The sequence below is a fragment of the Saccoglossus kowalevskii genome, chromosome 1 (assembly GCF_978046115.1).
Source record: "Saccoglossus kowalevskii chromosome 1, keSacKowa6.1, whole genome shotgun sequence".
In the NCBI taxonomy this organism is placed as follows: Eukaryota; Metazoa; Hemichordata; class Enteropneusta; family Harrimaniidae; genus Saccoglossus; species Saccoglossus kowalevskii.
In genome coordinates, this window is record NC_140641.1 from 35,247,405 (window position 1) to 35,263,796 (window position 16,392).

At 37.4% G+C, this 16,392-nt stretch overlaps 2 protein-coding genes across 2 annotated transcripts; both read left to right on the forward strand.

Moving 5' to 3' along the window:
• Positions 1-543: 543 nt before the first annotated feature.
• On the forward strand, positions 544-3,526 carry LOC100377655 (uncharacterized). The gene is made up of 4 exons (XM_002742141.4): positions 544-769; positions 1,772-1,971; positions 2,198-2,317; positions 2,898-3,526. Exons 1-4 carry the CDS (start codon positions 579-581, stop codon positions 3,467-3,469), a joined length of 1,083 nt encoding a protein of 360 aa, XP_002742187.3. The 5' UTR covers positions 544-578; the 3' UTR covers positions 3,470-3,526.
• A 6,106-nt stretch (positions 3,527-9,632) lies between these two features.
• On the forward strand, positions 9,633-11,611 carry LOC100377808 (uncharacterized). Its single transcript, XM_085494152.1, has 4 exons — positions 9,633-9,890; positions 10,316-10,527; positions 10,768-10,887; positions 11,015-11,611. The coding sequence occupies exons 1-4, from the start codon at positions 9,694-9,696 to the stop codon at positions 11,587-11,589; spliced, it is 1,104 nt and encodes a 367-aa protein (XP_085350278.1). The 5' UTR covers positions 9,633-9,693; the 3' UTR covers positions 11,590-11,611.
• Positions 11,612-16,392: the final 4,781 nt, after the last annotated feature.

Below are 16,392 nucleotides of genomic sequence, written 5' to 3' on the forward strand. Positions count from 1 at the left end.
CATGCGCTATAGAGGAGAAATTCTGCTAAAGGACAATATTTATTATGAAGCGCGGTTTGAAAGCGTTTCTCATTTGAATGTTTGAATGGTGTCTGAGCAGGGCGCAAAACCACTGTAATTTGTATTATTATTGTGCGATATGTAGTTGTGATGAGAATTACATTGGATATTGATTTATCATGACCTGCAAACACTGTTCTTTGTAGTACATGAGTAGTTGTTCATTGAAACAATGAAGTTCCTTAATACGCATGTGCACTGGTTATTTGTGTACGTACAATAACAAGCACTGCACATGCGTGGTAGCGCTTTAACTGTTCATTTTACGAGTACTATTGTTTTTTTCCATATTCACTTTTAACACATTTAAATAATATATTTCAGATATATTACTCTACCTGAGCACATTATTCAACTATATTTCCAGGCATTGCATTAGTGAGTGCATGTGATCGTGATGTCGACCAAAATGTTTGTCTTGTGTGCAAAGGTCGCGAACTTCAACTTCTTATAGTGTGGTGCCCTCAACGCGAGTCACCGTCGTCAAGGCCACTTGCATCCAGTGTATAGCTTCTGTAATGGCGACCAACGAGAATGAATTGGAAAGTAACGAGTCTTTTGAACAGCGTATATTCAATACTGTTCAGTCAGGATTTCTAACAGTCTGTCTGTCTGTTGGAAGAGCCACTGGACTGTTCAATACTATGGCGAAGTTAGGAGAACCAAGATCATCACATGATATAGCTCAATCAGCTGGTTTGAAAGAAAGGTACGTAAAGCTGCTTGGTAACGATTACTGCAGTGTTAACTGTAACACCAGAGGCCATCGTATGATATGATAAAAACAAATACATATGCATTTTTGTTCTTCGAATTGGGTCATTATACCACTCACATAATTTATTAAACTGACTACAAACCTTCTTCAGCAAGGTTAACATCTATCATGAGTCACATAAAGGTCAATCGTATGCAAATCGAGTATTGCATCGCGTGCAACAACGACAACATGATTTATGTTGGACTCAAGACTTTAAAACAAATTTAAAAAAAGGGGGCGACTACATTATTTTAAAAATGTATTAAAATTGATAAAAATATCAATTTTGTCATATGTTGACATTATATTAAAATGAGAAAATACACGAGAAAAATATGAACATTTTCTGACATTTACTCGACATCTTGGGACATGGAAAAGCGAGCGCCACCTCGTACAACAAGGTGTAACATGTAAAGGGATTTAGAATAAGATGTAGGAGCAATCGTAATAAGAATAAAGGCATTTATGTAAAACATAATCGATGTATTTCTAAAGAAGGTAAGTTGAAATCTGTAGAGGATTGTAATATGTTTGACCTTGTACATAAACATTTGATAAATTTCTTTTAAACTCGTTCAATTTTATTAACGAGAATTGTTTGTAAAGGATACCCCACCTGAGAACAGTACAGTAAGGTTGTTCCTCACTAACTAACCAACTACACGATCAAGATCTTTCTGAAGCTTAATACAATCGGATGGACTTTTTAAACAAGTGTACAGCTGGAAGGTCATTAACTGACATGATTTGTTTCCACTTTTCACTTATAGAGTAATGACTGCTAATTTATGCAAATTATTTTTCAAACAATCACTACTAAAACAGTAGTTAATACGCTGTCATCATTGTATCGGAAAGTGTGACTGGTAACCAAATAAAGTGAATGAGCGCCATTATTTAACATTCTGTATACATTGTCAGTAATATCAATTATAAATCGATTCACAGATACGTCAGGGAGTGGCTCGGTGCCATGGTAACTGGGAGAATTATTGATGTAAATCCGACCAATGACACATATTATCTTCAACCTCACCGAGCAGAAACGTTGTGCAACCCATCTACAATGATATTCAGCGAAGCAATACCCGCATTATGTGAAGTTTACTCAGACATATTAGAATGTATGAAAACAGATGGACCAAGAGGTGAGTATTCTAATAGATTATATGCGCACATCAACGTGACGTCATAAAATCATATGTATTACGTATCAATAATCTCGGCACATTTACAAAGTTAAGCATTTTATTGAATGAAGACTACAGTGTGTTTTACGAAATCAGTGTTTTAATATTACGATAAATCACAATCTAGTGTTAATATCAAATATATTAAAAACATAACAATATTTCTTCAATCTACCATTAATAGGAGTGTCATATTCTAAATATAATCTATTTCAACAATGGCTGGAAACGAAAGAAGAACTTCGTCTGGGCCTTCTACCATCAAAATATCTGAGTAATATTTTGGAGGTCAAGACTTTACTCGGTATGTTTCTAATGTGTTTAATGACACCCTAGTGTTCGAATGTACGAAAACAGAAGTCATTTTATATGTTTAGGATAGAAACCTTTTCCTGTCACAATGTTTGTGCTAACTTTGATTGGTGGCCTGATACAGGCTGCAATTTTGAGTTTATATCCATTCATAGTCTACCAGAACAAGGCACTGGGTGGCGGGTGTCCTGAGTTAATAGTTTATACATTTTAAAAGTTGGGTGCAAGTGAGTTATGCAATAGACGCGGAGCAAAGTGTCTATGTGTACAGTGTTGAAAACTGACCAGATGGTTTTTTGTAAATTTCATGTTGAGAATACCTTTATCAAAATGAGTTCACATATTGTGTCAGGAAAAGGCACTAATATTAGTAGTCTTTAATCCAAATTTACTCAGAAATCGTTGGAAGCTCAGCCAAGCACAAGACACACAGCTATTATGACCCTGCATCTAGTACATGTGCAAATAAGTGCCCCAAACTCTTCTGATGTACGAGTTAAGTTCATTTAACATTAATAACAAAAGTGAACAGAGTTGGCGTCGTTTAATTGTTATGACGTGTTATATTCCAGAATCATCGGCTATGGTGTGTGAGATTGGATGCGCAGGTGGTTTTGGTTTATGTCAACTAGCCAGAGACTATCCAACCTGCACATACCATGGATTGGATATTTCAAAACCATTCATCGATAACGCCAAAATGAGGGCGAGCTCAATGAATCTACAAAACGTTACATTCCACGTTTCAGACGCAACTAAGATGTCAGATGCATGGACGGGAAAATATGACGTCGTATACTGCTTTGATGTTGTCCATGATGTCCCTAGGGCTGATCTAATTCTGCAGGAAATCCATCGTGTTTTAAAAGACGACGGTTATTTCGTCATGGTTGAGAATAAAAGTTACACCAAACATGCAGATAATATTCCCCTTCCAATGGCTCCTGCATTGTATACCGTGAGTTTATTTGCGTGCATGCCAACGTCACTCTATTACGACGGAGGTTTAGGTCTTGGAGCCGCCTGGGGAGTAGAAAAGGCCAAAGAGATGTTAAATGAAGTCGAATTTGATTGTTTTTCTATAACCGATACCGCAAACAAAATGTATTCTGTTTATACATGCAAAAAAAAGTTAAGTAAATGAGTAATTGTATATAAAACGATATTACATAAATTCGAATAAAATTCTTAAGTCACTAAATGTTTAATGGACTACCTGACTCATGAACAAACAAAAAATACATAATCAAAAGATTGAATTAAATGTGCACGATTCCATTGCACTTGTTCAGATTGTATAGAATGCTAGAATGATATTTGTCCTAATACTGTAATCTAGTAATGACAAGTTGATTTTCTTGCACCAAACAGAAAAACGTGTCAAAATTCGTGTAAATCCACATGATAAGAAATAGGTCAGCGTCACAGTCAACTGACGCTCACGTGATAATAAAGTAATGACGCATGCCCGAGGCGACGACTACCACCTTTTAATATATAGTCATAAAGAATATGGCAACGTAATACATGTGAGTGACACACTTTCATGTTGTTAGTTATTTATTTCAAGCTGATTCCTTCAATTACCTGGAATTCTCAGAACCTTAAGTGCGGGCGTCTGTTTTGTAAATAATGACTTCCGGATCGAACCGTTTTGTGTTCTGCATACAAACCGCATACACTACTTAAGCGGCAATACAGCAATGTCTTCTGTCATTCACCAAAAAAGAATTGCCTACAAATATTAAATGCGGCTTTTTTATGTTAAAATTGTCACATCCATTCCTGTCCAAGGACTTGTGTAGTCATAACACAACACTGTCATACATATACTCACCAAAACTTATGAAATATTGAAGTTGACACATATGTAACACCCTAACCATACACGTAATGTTAGAAATACTATTCTCACTCGACTGAGAATCCGAAATGGAAACCATTTCATATGATTTTTTTTTAAATTCAGTTTCTTGTGTTTATTCAGTGTCAGTTCAGATCCTGATCATTTATTTTTCTGTCTACTGGCAACCAATTACTTAAGACTGAACAAAAAGTAATAATAAATATTCAATTAATAACAATAGTGAGACATTTTGTAATAGTCTTACCAAAGAAATAAGCATTGTTATTACATATAATTTAGGATTATACAATACTTGGGGAGAATCATGATTAGGACTGGAGTAGGTGAGGGGTCCGTATAGTGAAAGGCCTGTTATTAGAATTGAAACATTGTTAAAACAATAATTAATATAATAAATATATTTAAAAATTGATTTGCTTTTTCGTGGGGCAATATACGAGCTACTGAGAATTTTTTCTCTAATTTCTAACGAACCATGGTGTGTGCTTTTATACCTTCCTGTCTAATCAACACAATATCTCTCCATTCCTTTGTGGTAAAAAAGTTTCACAATTTCTGGCTAAATGGTAGATTTGAACTGTTTATTTTTCCTCACTAGTGGTTGAACAATGAAATTTAACATTCAGTTGAGCATTGTTAAGGGCAGTTGGTGTATATTTACATGTAATATCGGCACACCTCTCAGCTACATTCATACCATTGCCAGTGAGTCAGCGGGGGGGGGGGGGGGCTGAGAAAGTGACATGAAATAAACTTGCAATCAATCTTTAGTGCATTTGTTGCCAGGCTTTTTCTTACAGGGATACTGTCATCTAGATTAATTTTAAAGTGTGCGAAGGGCGTTCAATAAGTAATGCCCCTGATCCACTTCCAGTTGTCTGATGTAGATGAAATTTCGCATGTGTAATGATTTACATCTCTATGGGTTATGTTGCAAAAACAGCTCTGAACTAATTGTGGTTTCTGATTTACAAGTGTTTGAACTGAGTCAGGTGTGAAATGGAGGCATCGTGAATTCAAACAAGAGTTCAAGATTGGGTCCATCACTATGATTCAGAGACCAAAAAAGCCCAGTCAATTGCAGTGGAAGCGCTTGGACTCACCACCTCCAAAGAAGGCGAGGGTGCAGCCCTCCGCTGGCAAAGTCATGCTCACAGTCTTCTGGGACCAGGACGGAGTAGTGATGACAGATTTCCTGGCAAAGGATACCACAATTACAAGAGCATATTACGCTTCACTTTTGATGAAATTCAGAAATTAAGGTATCCTCCTGCAGGACTCCGGTCCACAACTCGCATGTCGCCAGATCAGAAGCACGGTTGAACTTGCAGCCTCTGACTTTCATCTCTTCCCAGCCATGAAGTTGTTTTTGAATGGAAAGCGTTTCCCAGATGATTCATTAATCTCCTGCTATGGGAAATGAGTCCGGGGCAATACTTATTAAAAGCCCCTCGTATGTCTATATATTATGCGTGGGAATTGAGAAAAAATAATTGATACTAAAATTGTAAATTCAATTTAATTCAAGCGGTAAAAGCTGCAGCTATCGATCTTTTTTTCTCTGATTGATAAAACATTTCATGTGTGATTAGTGTTAATTTGGGCTCTGGAAGAACGGCATATACGGTATGGCCGCGGTGTTTCGTCCAGTTCTCCAGAGGGCGCCATCTATTACAAAAAAAATTTCTCAAATTGCCTTTTTGAGAGGCTAAACTCAAGGAGTGGGAAAGTGCATTACTTAAAAAAAATGTGTTTGTCTTACATCTACCCCTCCTATTCTTCTTGTCATTACATTCGCCGCCTATTTACACAATGGAATGTTCCGCTTATTAATGGCATCCATAAATAACAATATTTACTCGGTATAAACAACAGTGTACATTGTCAATGCCTCCTTATACACATATACAGAGCCTATACATTCGCGTACAGTACTTTAGCACGGACTAAGAGATCAAAAACGTTCGCCCGTGCCAATAAACGCTAAGTACGGTTTGAACCTGAACCGTTTTTAAGACCCGGTCCAGATACTTAGCACGAACTAACTTTAAAAGCCATTGTATTAAATGTTTATTTGGACGATTTAGTATATTTAATAACTATTTATTTATTGACACTTAGAAACTTTTCACTCAAAGGTGATGATATCAATTTTTTGATAACTATATTGTTTTTTCATACTTTCATACTAAGACGTAGTGTTAGAGGCGTGTCGAGTAGGGAGTTGTCCTTTGCGGTTATCAAATGTTTATCTGATAAAAACTCACGGTTATGATGCAATTTAGGAAACTGCGTAGTGCTAAACCGAGGTAAATGTTATTTTTATTGGGTAAAGAAATACTTGTAGTTTTTCGTTATAATCGAAATGCTCATGTAGGTATTGATGCGGTAGTTGACACAAACACAAATAGAAATATATATTTGGTAGGTGATTGTAATGCTAGAACTGGTACGGCAGATGAGTTTATCGTTGCCGACTCAACGTACCTCATATACCTCAACTAGCAAATCCAGATTACATCAAGATTGTTTTCGAATAGTTAGAAATTCTAAAATAAAATGTTTACGCTTGTCGTTGGGAAATTAATTAATTCGTTTACAAAATATGATTTACATCATTGTAAACGGTAGATCAATTGGTGACAATGGTGGGGGTTTTACTTGTGTTAATGATAATGGAACAAAATCACTGGCTTTCATAATTGCCAGTACTAACTTGTACGCCCGGAATAGTGGTTGTAGGATTAGTTGTTATGGGTAACAAGTTGACCATCCAAGCACAAAACTCATACGAATCTCTTCGAAAGACAATAATAGGCTCCAGTTTATAAATGCTATAGCTTCAGTATCCTCCATTAATTTACAACTACTGGTTGTTCATTTGCCTTATGTTGACTGTGCTTTGAATTAATTCTCTAATATATTAAAGTCGGCTGGCGTTGATATGCAAATTGCAAATTTTAATCTGTGTGCGTAACTCCAAAATACTTCAGAATGGGTTGAATCCACGTGTACTAAAAATAAAAAAAAATACTAAAAATAACGAATATCAAAATATTTTCTTGAAAAACTAAGGCTTGTTTTTAAATATTAAAATTCTGACATATAGTCTATCCTCAAGTTGTGCATGAACCATAAAAATATAACAACAATTAATATTAGCTTAACTGAATGATTTGAATATTTAAGTAGTATGTATAGTCAGTGTTATAATAACAGCAACAAATTCAATGATCAAAAAGTTTGTTCGGACATTGCAGGACACATCAAAAGAAACGACAAACTTGACAGACGTATTTATTGAGGACATTTTAGCAAGTTTAAATGAGTTAAAGTCGGGTCAATCTACCAGGGGTGGTGGAAATCCGGGTGAATTGTATAAATTTCTGCAGTGTCTTAGTTATGTCTTTTCTAATAACTTTGTATCCAGGTAGTTTTTTTCCGACTGAGTTGGCGAACGGCGTAATTATCTCGCCTTTCAAAAAATGAAACTGTGGCGACGATAAAAATTAAAGTCGACAATACAAACCTACCCCAGACCATTCGTCCCGGTGTTATCGCTATCGCCACACGAGACTCCAGCTTGTCTCCTATACAATTTTCCTTCCGCCCACTTAATTTTAATATTCATATGACCTTTGCACTGACATCGATAGCCAATCGCATTCGACCGCGGACGTCACTCTAAATAAACAACTGAATAAATTAATATATCATATTTGGAAGATAGCGGGTAAATTCAACGTTGTTGGTGTGTTCCTTCGGGTTCCGAAGTCGCACGAAACGCAAGTAAAACAGGTCGATATGTATTAAACATGGCATTTGTTTTCTTGTTTTAACCCCCTTATTACGCAAGCTTCCGTCGAAGTGGTGTTTTTTTCGACGATTTGTGGCATGTTGCAAAACGAACGAAAATGTGGGGGAAGGGTGAGGTTCGGGTCTTCTCAGTCACGGAAGTGAACACTGAAACGGACACGTCATGTAACTGGAACTCAATCTCGTTTATTCTTCAACAACAACGTAATACAGATGTTAACTCGTAAACAACTGGAAAGCAACTGCTCAAAACGAGCGCAAAAACATACAATGTTGCCAATTGCCAATATCGCGTCAAGTAACAATTTGTAGGGCGGGAGGCGTTCTCATTGCCCGATTACGAATACGGTGTTTACTCCGACGTTCGGAACACATATTGGCCAAATTACAACTGGGTGTGCTAGTTTCTCATAGCATTACATTCAAAAAATGAAATACGAAGAGAACATGGTTATGAATAAAAGATCAATAATTCAAATGAATCTCCCCACAGAAACATTGCGGCATTCTTAGCGGTGGATAAGGGATCGACTATGTCTCGTTTGAAAGAGAATAAACAACCGCTCAGAAAAATATGTTGCTAATATTTAAGTGCGGTGCCTTGAAATCGCCTGCCCGACGTCCAAATTTCAAAAGGATGTTCGATTTGCAATGACGACCGTTCATATGTACTAGGCGACGTTACTAATTACTACTAGGGTCGGTGTTTGCATTAAGAATTATAGAACAAAAGATCAGCAAAGCGGTGCTTTTGTCGGCGATTTTGTCAAAGGGAATATTGATAAAATGTTGCAAAACAGAATCGCGAGTTGGGTGAAAAATTGCGCCGGCGGCATTCTCAGCGATGGCGACACCCGAGAAACACCGTGTCACGGTGCATTCGTGCATCAGTACACCGAAGAAATACATACATATTGTTGCGGACGACTATTGTAGACTGTGTTCGTGTAGTCTTCGAGTTTGTGGACAGTTAAAGTCGTGTGTGAATTTATTCAAGCCAGGAAAAGCAGGAGGGATAACTTATGGAAATCGTCTTTCCAATTTGATCCAGTGCGACGTTGTGAAAGGAGCGACTCTGTCGTCTCATCTATGTCTAGTTTGTAAGAGAAAGATTGATAGCGCAGAAAAATCCGCCAATAATGTAAAACAGTGGCGTGAAATTGTCAGTCATTCTAATATCTCCCAACCTGTGAACGAAAGTGTTAAGCGTGCTGCCTTGAAATCGCCTGCCAAAACTAAAATGGCGCGTGTCACGTGACTTTGTTTACTAAAGATAGCGTGGGCGTTTGATTGACACTCAACTCATTAGTATTCCACCAATCACAGCTACATCTACTTTCTGGATGTGCGCAGTCAAATTGTATAGGAGACAAGCTGGAGTCTCGTGTGGCGATAGCGATAACACCGGGACGAATGGTCTGGGGTAATACAAACCACGAGATCTATATTTTGCTTACATTTCATCTTTTAAACAGAATAAATAAAAGAGGAAAATTAATCTCTGTGTAATAAATTTTCACATTGTAAAATGAAAACAAATCTAACCTAGCCACCCAAGAAGAAAGAATAGTTCAGCCCACCGCGTTGACACAGGTCAGGGTCATCGAGGGTCATTGATGAATCGGACTACTTACAGGACAACGCACAAGCACACACTTGCTGGAGATATTAAATCGCGTGACGCTATGGCGAATACTGGAGTCATGGACACGGGCTCAGATGAGAAAGAGTTCGAACAGCGAATGATGAAGACATTGAATGACGGAGTTGTCGCTCTCGGTATATCTATTGGCTCTGCTTCCGGGCTTTTCGAAACAATGGCAGGGTTCGACGAACCTAGATCCTCGGTTGAAATTGCTGAAGCAGCCTGTCTCAAGGAGAGGTAAATTATGAAATAACGCCATGATAATTTACTTATATTACATGACAAAGGCAACTACAGAGGCGGCGGCGCGATATTTTGCATTGGGGTGGGTGAGCCGAGATCTGCTCACCATCCCTCGCTCCGAAAGTGCTACCTTACTAAGGAAAACATTTTGAAATCTAGACCCTCTGAAACGCTATTTCCTGTATTTTGAGGGGCAAATTTTGATGACATACATAACATAACTTAACACAAAGAGTTTCAGTATGATGGGGGGGGGGGGCAACGCCCCCAACAAATATTAGCCAAATATATTTATATTTATTTTTGCAGATACTGTTTTTGTCGATGAGGGGGTATTTGGATATGTGACATTTAAATATTGAACGATTTATTCAAACTGCTAAAATAAAATTATGTGGTTGGCTCACAATTCAAAACAGATACGTCAGAGAATGGCTTGGTGCCATGGTTACTAGTGATATAGTAGAAGTCTACCCCGAGAGGAATACATATTTCCTTCCACCTCATAGAGTTAAATCTTTGTCAAGAAAGAGAGGGGACGGTTGTGTAGCCATTGCATCGGATGGTGTTCCGTTAATAGCTGGCGTCTTCCAAGATATTTTGGCTTGTATGAAGAAAGATGGCCCTGCAGGTGAGTATGAACTTAATGGACATAGAAATTGCTGTAGAGTCGTCGTGGTAATACAAATCTATTGTTCACACATCATTGATAATGGTCGTGGAAGCTAAGACATATAACCAAATATGCCAACTAATGTATGTATGTATTTGTAATATTGATGAATATTCATGTAAAATAATAAACGTGGTACTGCTTCACGCTGTCATGTAATTAGACTTAAACCAATATAAGTTCATCTATCATCTCTAGGTGTTCCATACTCTAGATATCCAACGCACGCAAAGTTTTCAGATGAGATGGCGTCACTAAAAGTTCAGAAACTTCCCAAGGGTTACTTATTTTCATCAGAAATAATCCAAGCCAAATTAGGTAATTATTGTTATGTTCTTTAAGTTACGAGTTATATTTAAATAAATCCAAACTTCATTTTAAGTTACTTGAGTTGTTTGCGCTGTCAGGTTAGGCTTCTCTGAATGACCTCCTCCTATACTCATAGTTGCAGAAGCTGTTGTTTGTGAAATTGGTTGTGGTAGCGGAATGCATACGTGTACATTAGCACAGTTGTATCCAGCATGTGAATTCTATGGCATTGACATTTCCGAGAAGACCATCGCTGCCGCTCAGACTCGAGCTCTTGAGATGAAACTCTCAAACGTCACTTTCCTCCAATGCGACGCATCCAATATGGCGGATGAATGGAAATCAAAATTCGACATCGTCTTCACCATGGATGTGGTACACGATCTACCTCGACCTGATCTCGTTCATTACGAGATTATACGCATTATGAAAGATGATGGTATATACATTATGGAGGATCCAGATTACCATAGCAACCATGCCGATAATATTGGTATTCCACTTGCTGCTCTGAATTACACTTGGAGTTTGTTTCGTTGCTTGGCAACATCTTTGTATTTTGACAACAGTTTTGGTCTAGGAGTAATGTGGGGAAGGGAACGTGTGCTAGAATTTTTAGAAAAGACAGGATTAGAATGTTTTTCGAGTTATTCTTTAGATAAGACAGAAAATATAATATATCTATCGAGAAAGAAAATGAGCGGTGATTAAATATTAGTTTTGGTGTAATCAATATGTCAGTTTTCAGACTAATTACTGGTCAACTTAACGGTCAAGTGATCTGAACGTTGACAAGTGTGTAAGTTTTAATGTATCGTACTCATCGTTGAATCGGTTTGAATAGTTCCAGTGTACATTCAAAGGCAACTGAAAACGACATTCCAGGTTTCGGATAACGAGTGTAAAGAAATAAAATAGACAAAAAAAAAAAAAACGCCGACCGAAAAATGTATATCGTTTAAAAGTATATTGAATGACCAGTGTTATGACGGCTCAGGGGTATGGCTTCTCATATTTTGGCATCCGGAAATTCGGAAGCAGTCGACCGTTTCAGGTTAGGTGGGCGTACAGAGTAATCGTTTATAGCAAAAAAATCAATAACTGCCTATTTCGGTGGAACACAGATCTAAAATGGGAAATGTGTTGGTGGGCATTTCACAGGCACTTTAACAATCATAAATATTATTGCAGATTTCTGTATATTGTGATGAATAGTTCACTGAACAGTGGAACAGATTATAAAGCTTTACACAGTTCTCAACTTGAAATGGGAAGGAAGTCTATTGTCATACATGTCATCTCTGGTTTACTCGTGGTCTAAAACCTTTACTTATTTTACAGTAGTTGACTTGGTGTTGGGCATTATAATACCGTTAACAAACAAACAAACAAACAGGTGCTCAGTGCTCATCAACTGACTTTCCACCAAAGAAACTTTTATACACGTACGGGCAAGGTGATATTTAACAGACGAATTACTCAAAAAACAGAGCAAAATGTGAAATTGTCTCCTTGCCTGTCCTTGTGCATTGGGGTTAAGCTCAAAGCAAATTCTCATTTTAGTAGTGACAGAAAACTAAAATTCAGTCTTCATATACACCCAAACTATAACATGTTGCATTGACAAAATTGTTCAAAATTGTGAATGAAGGTATGTAATTTGTATTATGCGTATTATAAATTGTGGAAGTTTATATTGAATGGTCGATGGATGGCGATTTTAAAGTGGCGTAACCACTGATCATTTTGGAATTTGTGCACGGTTAACTAGAGAATACCCATGATGCTCTGCTTCATTTGATATTTTGCTATTTCGTCTATTATAAACGCTATAATGCAAATAGCATTAGCATTAGAACATATTCACCTTACAATATGATGTTATCGGAACGACTGCCGGAATCCAGTGTTATCAGAAATACAATGCCACAGCTTGTCACATAAGGTTATTCGTGTTCTTATTGAACGAAAACAGATCATTCGAGCCAGCATTATTTACGCGAGTGCAAGCAACAAATTCAAAATCTCAGGTTGAAGTGATCAGCTGGTAACTTTCTCATGTTTTATAATCTCGTTCGAAAATAGCACCGTCAAACGTGTATCGTAGATTTGATTCTAACATATATAATTGATTATAGACTATATGCTTTCAAATACATCTACTCATTTTCAGTTAGTGCCTCAAACAACAGTGGCACTTTCTTTTACATACAGTGCCTGTATTCGTAATTGTAAGTTGACTAGCTGCCCTCGTGTGGCCAATTTGCATTCTGCTTTTGTTTATCCGGAATATAAGCTTAACGGAAAAAACAAATTATTTTAAAGGTTGGTGGTCGTCGCGCCGCATTCTGTTCGATCATGGAGCTATTTTTTAGCTCCATGGTTCGATATAGCAACGTTCACATCGTGTGTAAAATACGTTGTTTGTTTGTTTACATGAAATTCGAACACGCGCTGTGCGACAATCACCACCCTTTAAGTCTCCACGCAGCAAAGTCCTAGTTTATTTTACGAGATGTCAACTGTTTCTTTTACTCCCGAGGGAGGAAATGCCTTTTGACCCATATGTGTTTCTTCTATGTGCTGTTCAGACTTGGCACGAACGCGATTTGACTCTATTATACATGTTCAGCAACCCGGCTGAGGGCGCACCGCCCATTCGCTTTATCAGTAATTGTCTTTGGCCACCCAGTTTCTTTAGATTAGAGGAAAAGTAATTTGTAATTTACATTTGTCAAACGAAGTTGACTTTGTAGTTTGAAGTATCGGGATTGGAGTGTTGATTACCCACAAACACATTTCCAAGTAATTATGATGGAAAGAAGACTGTAGCGGTAACTCTGGCGGTATATTGATATATTTGACCTCAATTTCGACATCATGTGTACGGAGACTAGTATAATTCCTTTGACAAAAATGAATAGTGTTATGTACTAACATAATTACATTGGCTGGTAATAAAATCAGATACATAGCTAGGGTATCCCTGTTGAGTTATCCGATGGGTGCTGAATGCAGTATTTGTACAATGCTTCTTGGAGTGGAAAGATTTAGATACAATAACAATAATATTAAGAATACATTTATTGATTTCTCTCTGAACGTTTGGCGCCGTTGTGCCTGTCTGTCTCCCTATAATTCGGATGTGACCATTGTTCAGCATACAAGATGACACTGCAGCTAAATGTGCGTATCCATGGCGACGGCGTTCAAATATATTCACCAGACTTATCGCGCCAAGTTTATTTAGGGGGCAAATGGATGTTACTTAGCAACAGTGTACGTGTGCTTAACTTTGTCGTAGTTTCTATGTATATTGTAATAGATCAAGTTAAACACAGATTAGTGCTACTCAGGGTATATATTTTGCTATTGCAATTTAATAATATATCAGCTCGCGACGATGCAGTAGTTAAACGAATTCCCGAAAGGTCACGTGACGTGATTCTATAACCCCCTTTATTTAGTGTGTGAGTATGTAAAAGAGGGTATGGTTGCCACAAACACGAGGGGTGCGCTTTTGACGATTCTCTATATTGTCGTTGACGGACACCTTTCTTACGGCACACCTCTAGTGCAATCGTCGACTGATATGTTGTAACTACTCTGAAGGCATTCTGCCAAGGAATCCGCAGGCAAACCTTATCAATCACGCGACTAATTCTTAGGTACGTGACCAAGTAAGAAATTACTGTGTGAAAACTACACCTGTTGCTTCTGGCAAAAAAAAATTGTTTAGACGGGCAAAACAGCAATAAACTTTGCTTAACCAACCATCTACTTTCAATTTTTTTGTAACAATAGAAAATTAATGGAATACTTTTTAAGTGATGCCGCGGTTGATTCACTTGTATCTCTGTGTCAGGGCGAGAATTCATCACTACAAACAAATACATACAGTAATTGTTAGTGAAAGTTTCTTGTGTTAAACAACAATGACGCCACCGTGATAGGCTGTGATATCTCCCTCCACATGTTGGATTATACAAGTACACTTTTGTAAAACTGGCTTCAAATAAATAACCGATACCTGTGTTATGATACCTGTACGTATATGTCATACGTCCTCAAGTTATTAAGTGAAATATACTAAATTGCTTAATGTGTGTTCATATCATATGAATGCAAATGATCTAAGCTTCATTTCTCGTCAATCTAATAATTGGATTAAGTTTATACCATTTTCGTATTTTGAGGGTATATCACGGTGACCATGTCACAATATAAGGTAGGGATCATGAAATTCATTATAAATGCATGATGCTTAGTAATTGTTAATACACGTGTTGCTACGCCAAAACCAATTACATTGTAGATGACAGCTGTTGGTTTAGCCGCCATATTGTGCCCGTGATAAAAGAGTTATTCTCCGATTCGATTTTGGATTCGGTTACTGGTGAATACGATTTAAATTCGAGTTTGTAAATATAACTGTATAATTTAAAGATTTTTTTTAATGTAAATACTTGTAATTAACTGAGTTGGGTGTGTTTTTATAAATAGATTAAATTGGGTTTAGGTTTATTATTACATTCTTGCGATTGATTTTCTAGTGAAATCAGATCTCTCCGATGTGAATCCGTATTGCACTTAAACCAGTCCTATACCTTCTATTGCCCAGGGGAATATTCATGTCTCTTGTCGCATACTTTATAGTGATGAACGTCTAGATAAACTGAGTCCAAATAACTTTATCTTCTTGCCTGTCGAGTTTCAGAGTATGCCAATTTTTACTGTGTATGAGATCGCCATAACGACACCTGCCGTTTTGCAGTGATGTGTCTCACTCTGGAATTAAGTCCTTAGGCGAAATTGGTAGCACCAACAAAGTACGTACCGTGTTTTACTGGACAAATGAATGAGGAGAGTTTAATTTGGCGTCAAGTATCAACAGGTGGCAGATATTATTTTGAGATGGGAGACGTGATCAGACGCCAGTACAAATAACAATTACGGGACATTCAACCTCATCAAAGTAAATCATCTAGTCAAATCAAGCACACAGAATTGCAACTACAATGTAGTCTTTTTTAAAAAGCTAGAGTTTGATTGAAGTAACTGAAGCATGGAAAAATCCATCATTAACCGCCGTGGGGCTGGTCATGGAGGTCACCTCATCAAAATAAACAATGCGTGTCCCACTGAAATCAGTAGCTAAATAGAAATTGGTAGATTTCTGAAACAGATCATGGACTTTGATTTTGAGGAATTTTACATGCATAATAGACGTCTCATTGAGTACATTACAACGTATTCATCGTTCCGAGGAAATCCTAAGACACAATTCACGACTTATAACAAATACATGGTGGGGACAATGTATTGGAAATAAATTAGATTCCGTGGAAATATATCATTGACGTAAAATGTGACGTTTCATGTCGCGGCATGCGTCTCAAATAATAATGGTATTTAGCCAACGTTGATTATGATAGTCAAGGCTGAACTTGAGTCGGTGACGTCAGAACACGATGTTACACACTCAATGACGTTTACAGTATCCTCAGCTACTGT

What these genes read in the sequence shown, in the direction of transcription:
- LOC100377808 (XM_085494152.1), top strand. Translation starts at nt 9,694, where the DNA reads ATGGCGAATACTGGAGTCATGGACACGGGCTCAGATGAGAAAGAGTTC. An exon ending in GCAGCCTGTCTCAAGGAGAG is followed by an intron (nt 9,891 to 10,315) that starts GTAAATTATGAA and finishes AATTCAAAACAG; the next exon opens with ATACGTCAGAGAATGGCTTG. An exon ending in AATAATCCAAGCCAAATTAG is followed by an intron (nt 10,888 to 11,014) that starts GTAATTATTGTT and finishes CTATACTCATAG; the next exon opens with TTGCAGAAGCTGTTGTTTGT.
- LOC100377655 (XM_002742141.4), top strand. Translation starts at nt 579, where the DNA reads ATGGCGACCAACGAGAATGAATTGGAAAGTAACGAGTCTTTTGAACAG. An exon ending in TCAGCTGGTTTGAAAGAAAG is followed by an intron (nt 770 to 1,771) that starts GTACGTAAAGCT and finishes ATCGATTCACAG; the next exon opens with ATACGTCAGGGAGTGGCTCG. An exon ending in GGAGGTCAAGACTTTACTCG is followed by an intron (nt 2,318 to 2,897) that starts GTATGTTTCTAA and finishes GTTATATTCCAG; the next exon opens with AATCATCGGCTATGGTGTGT.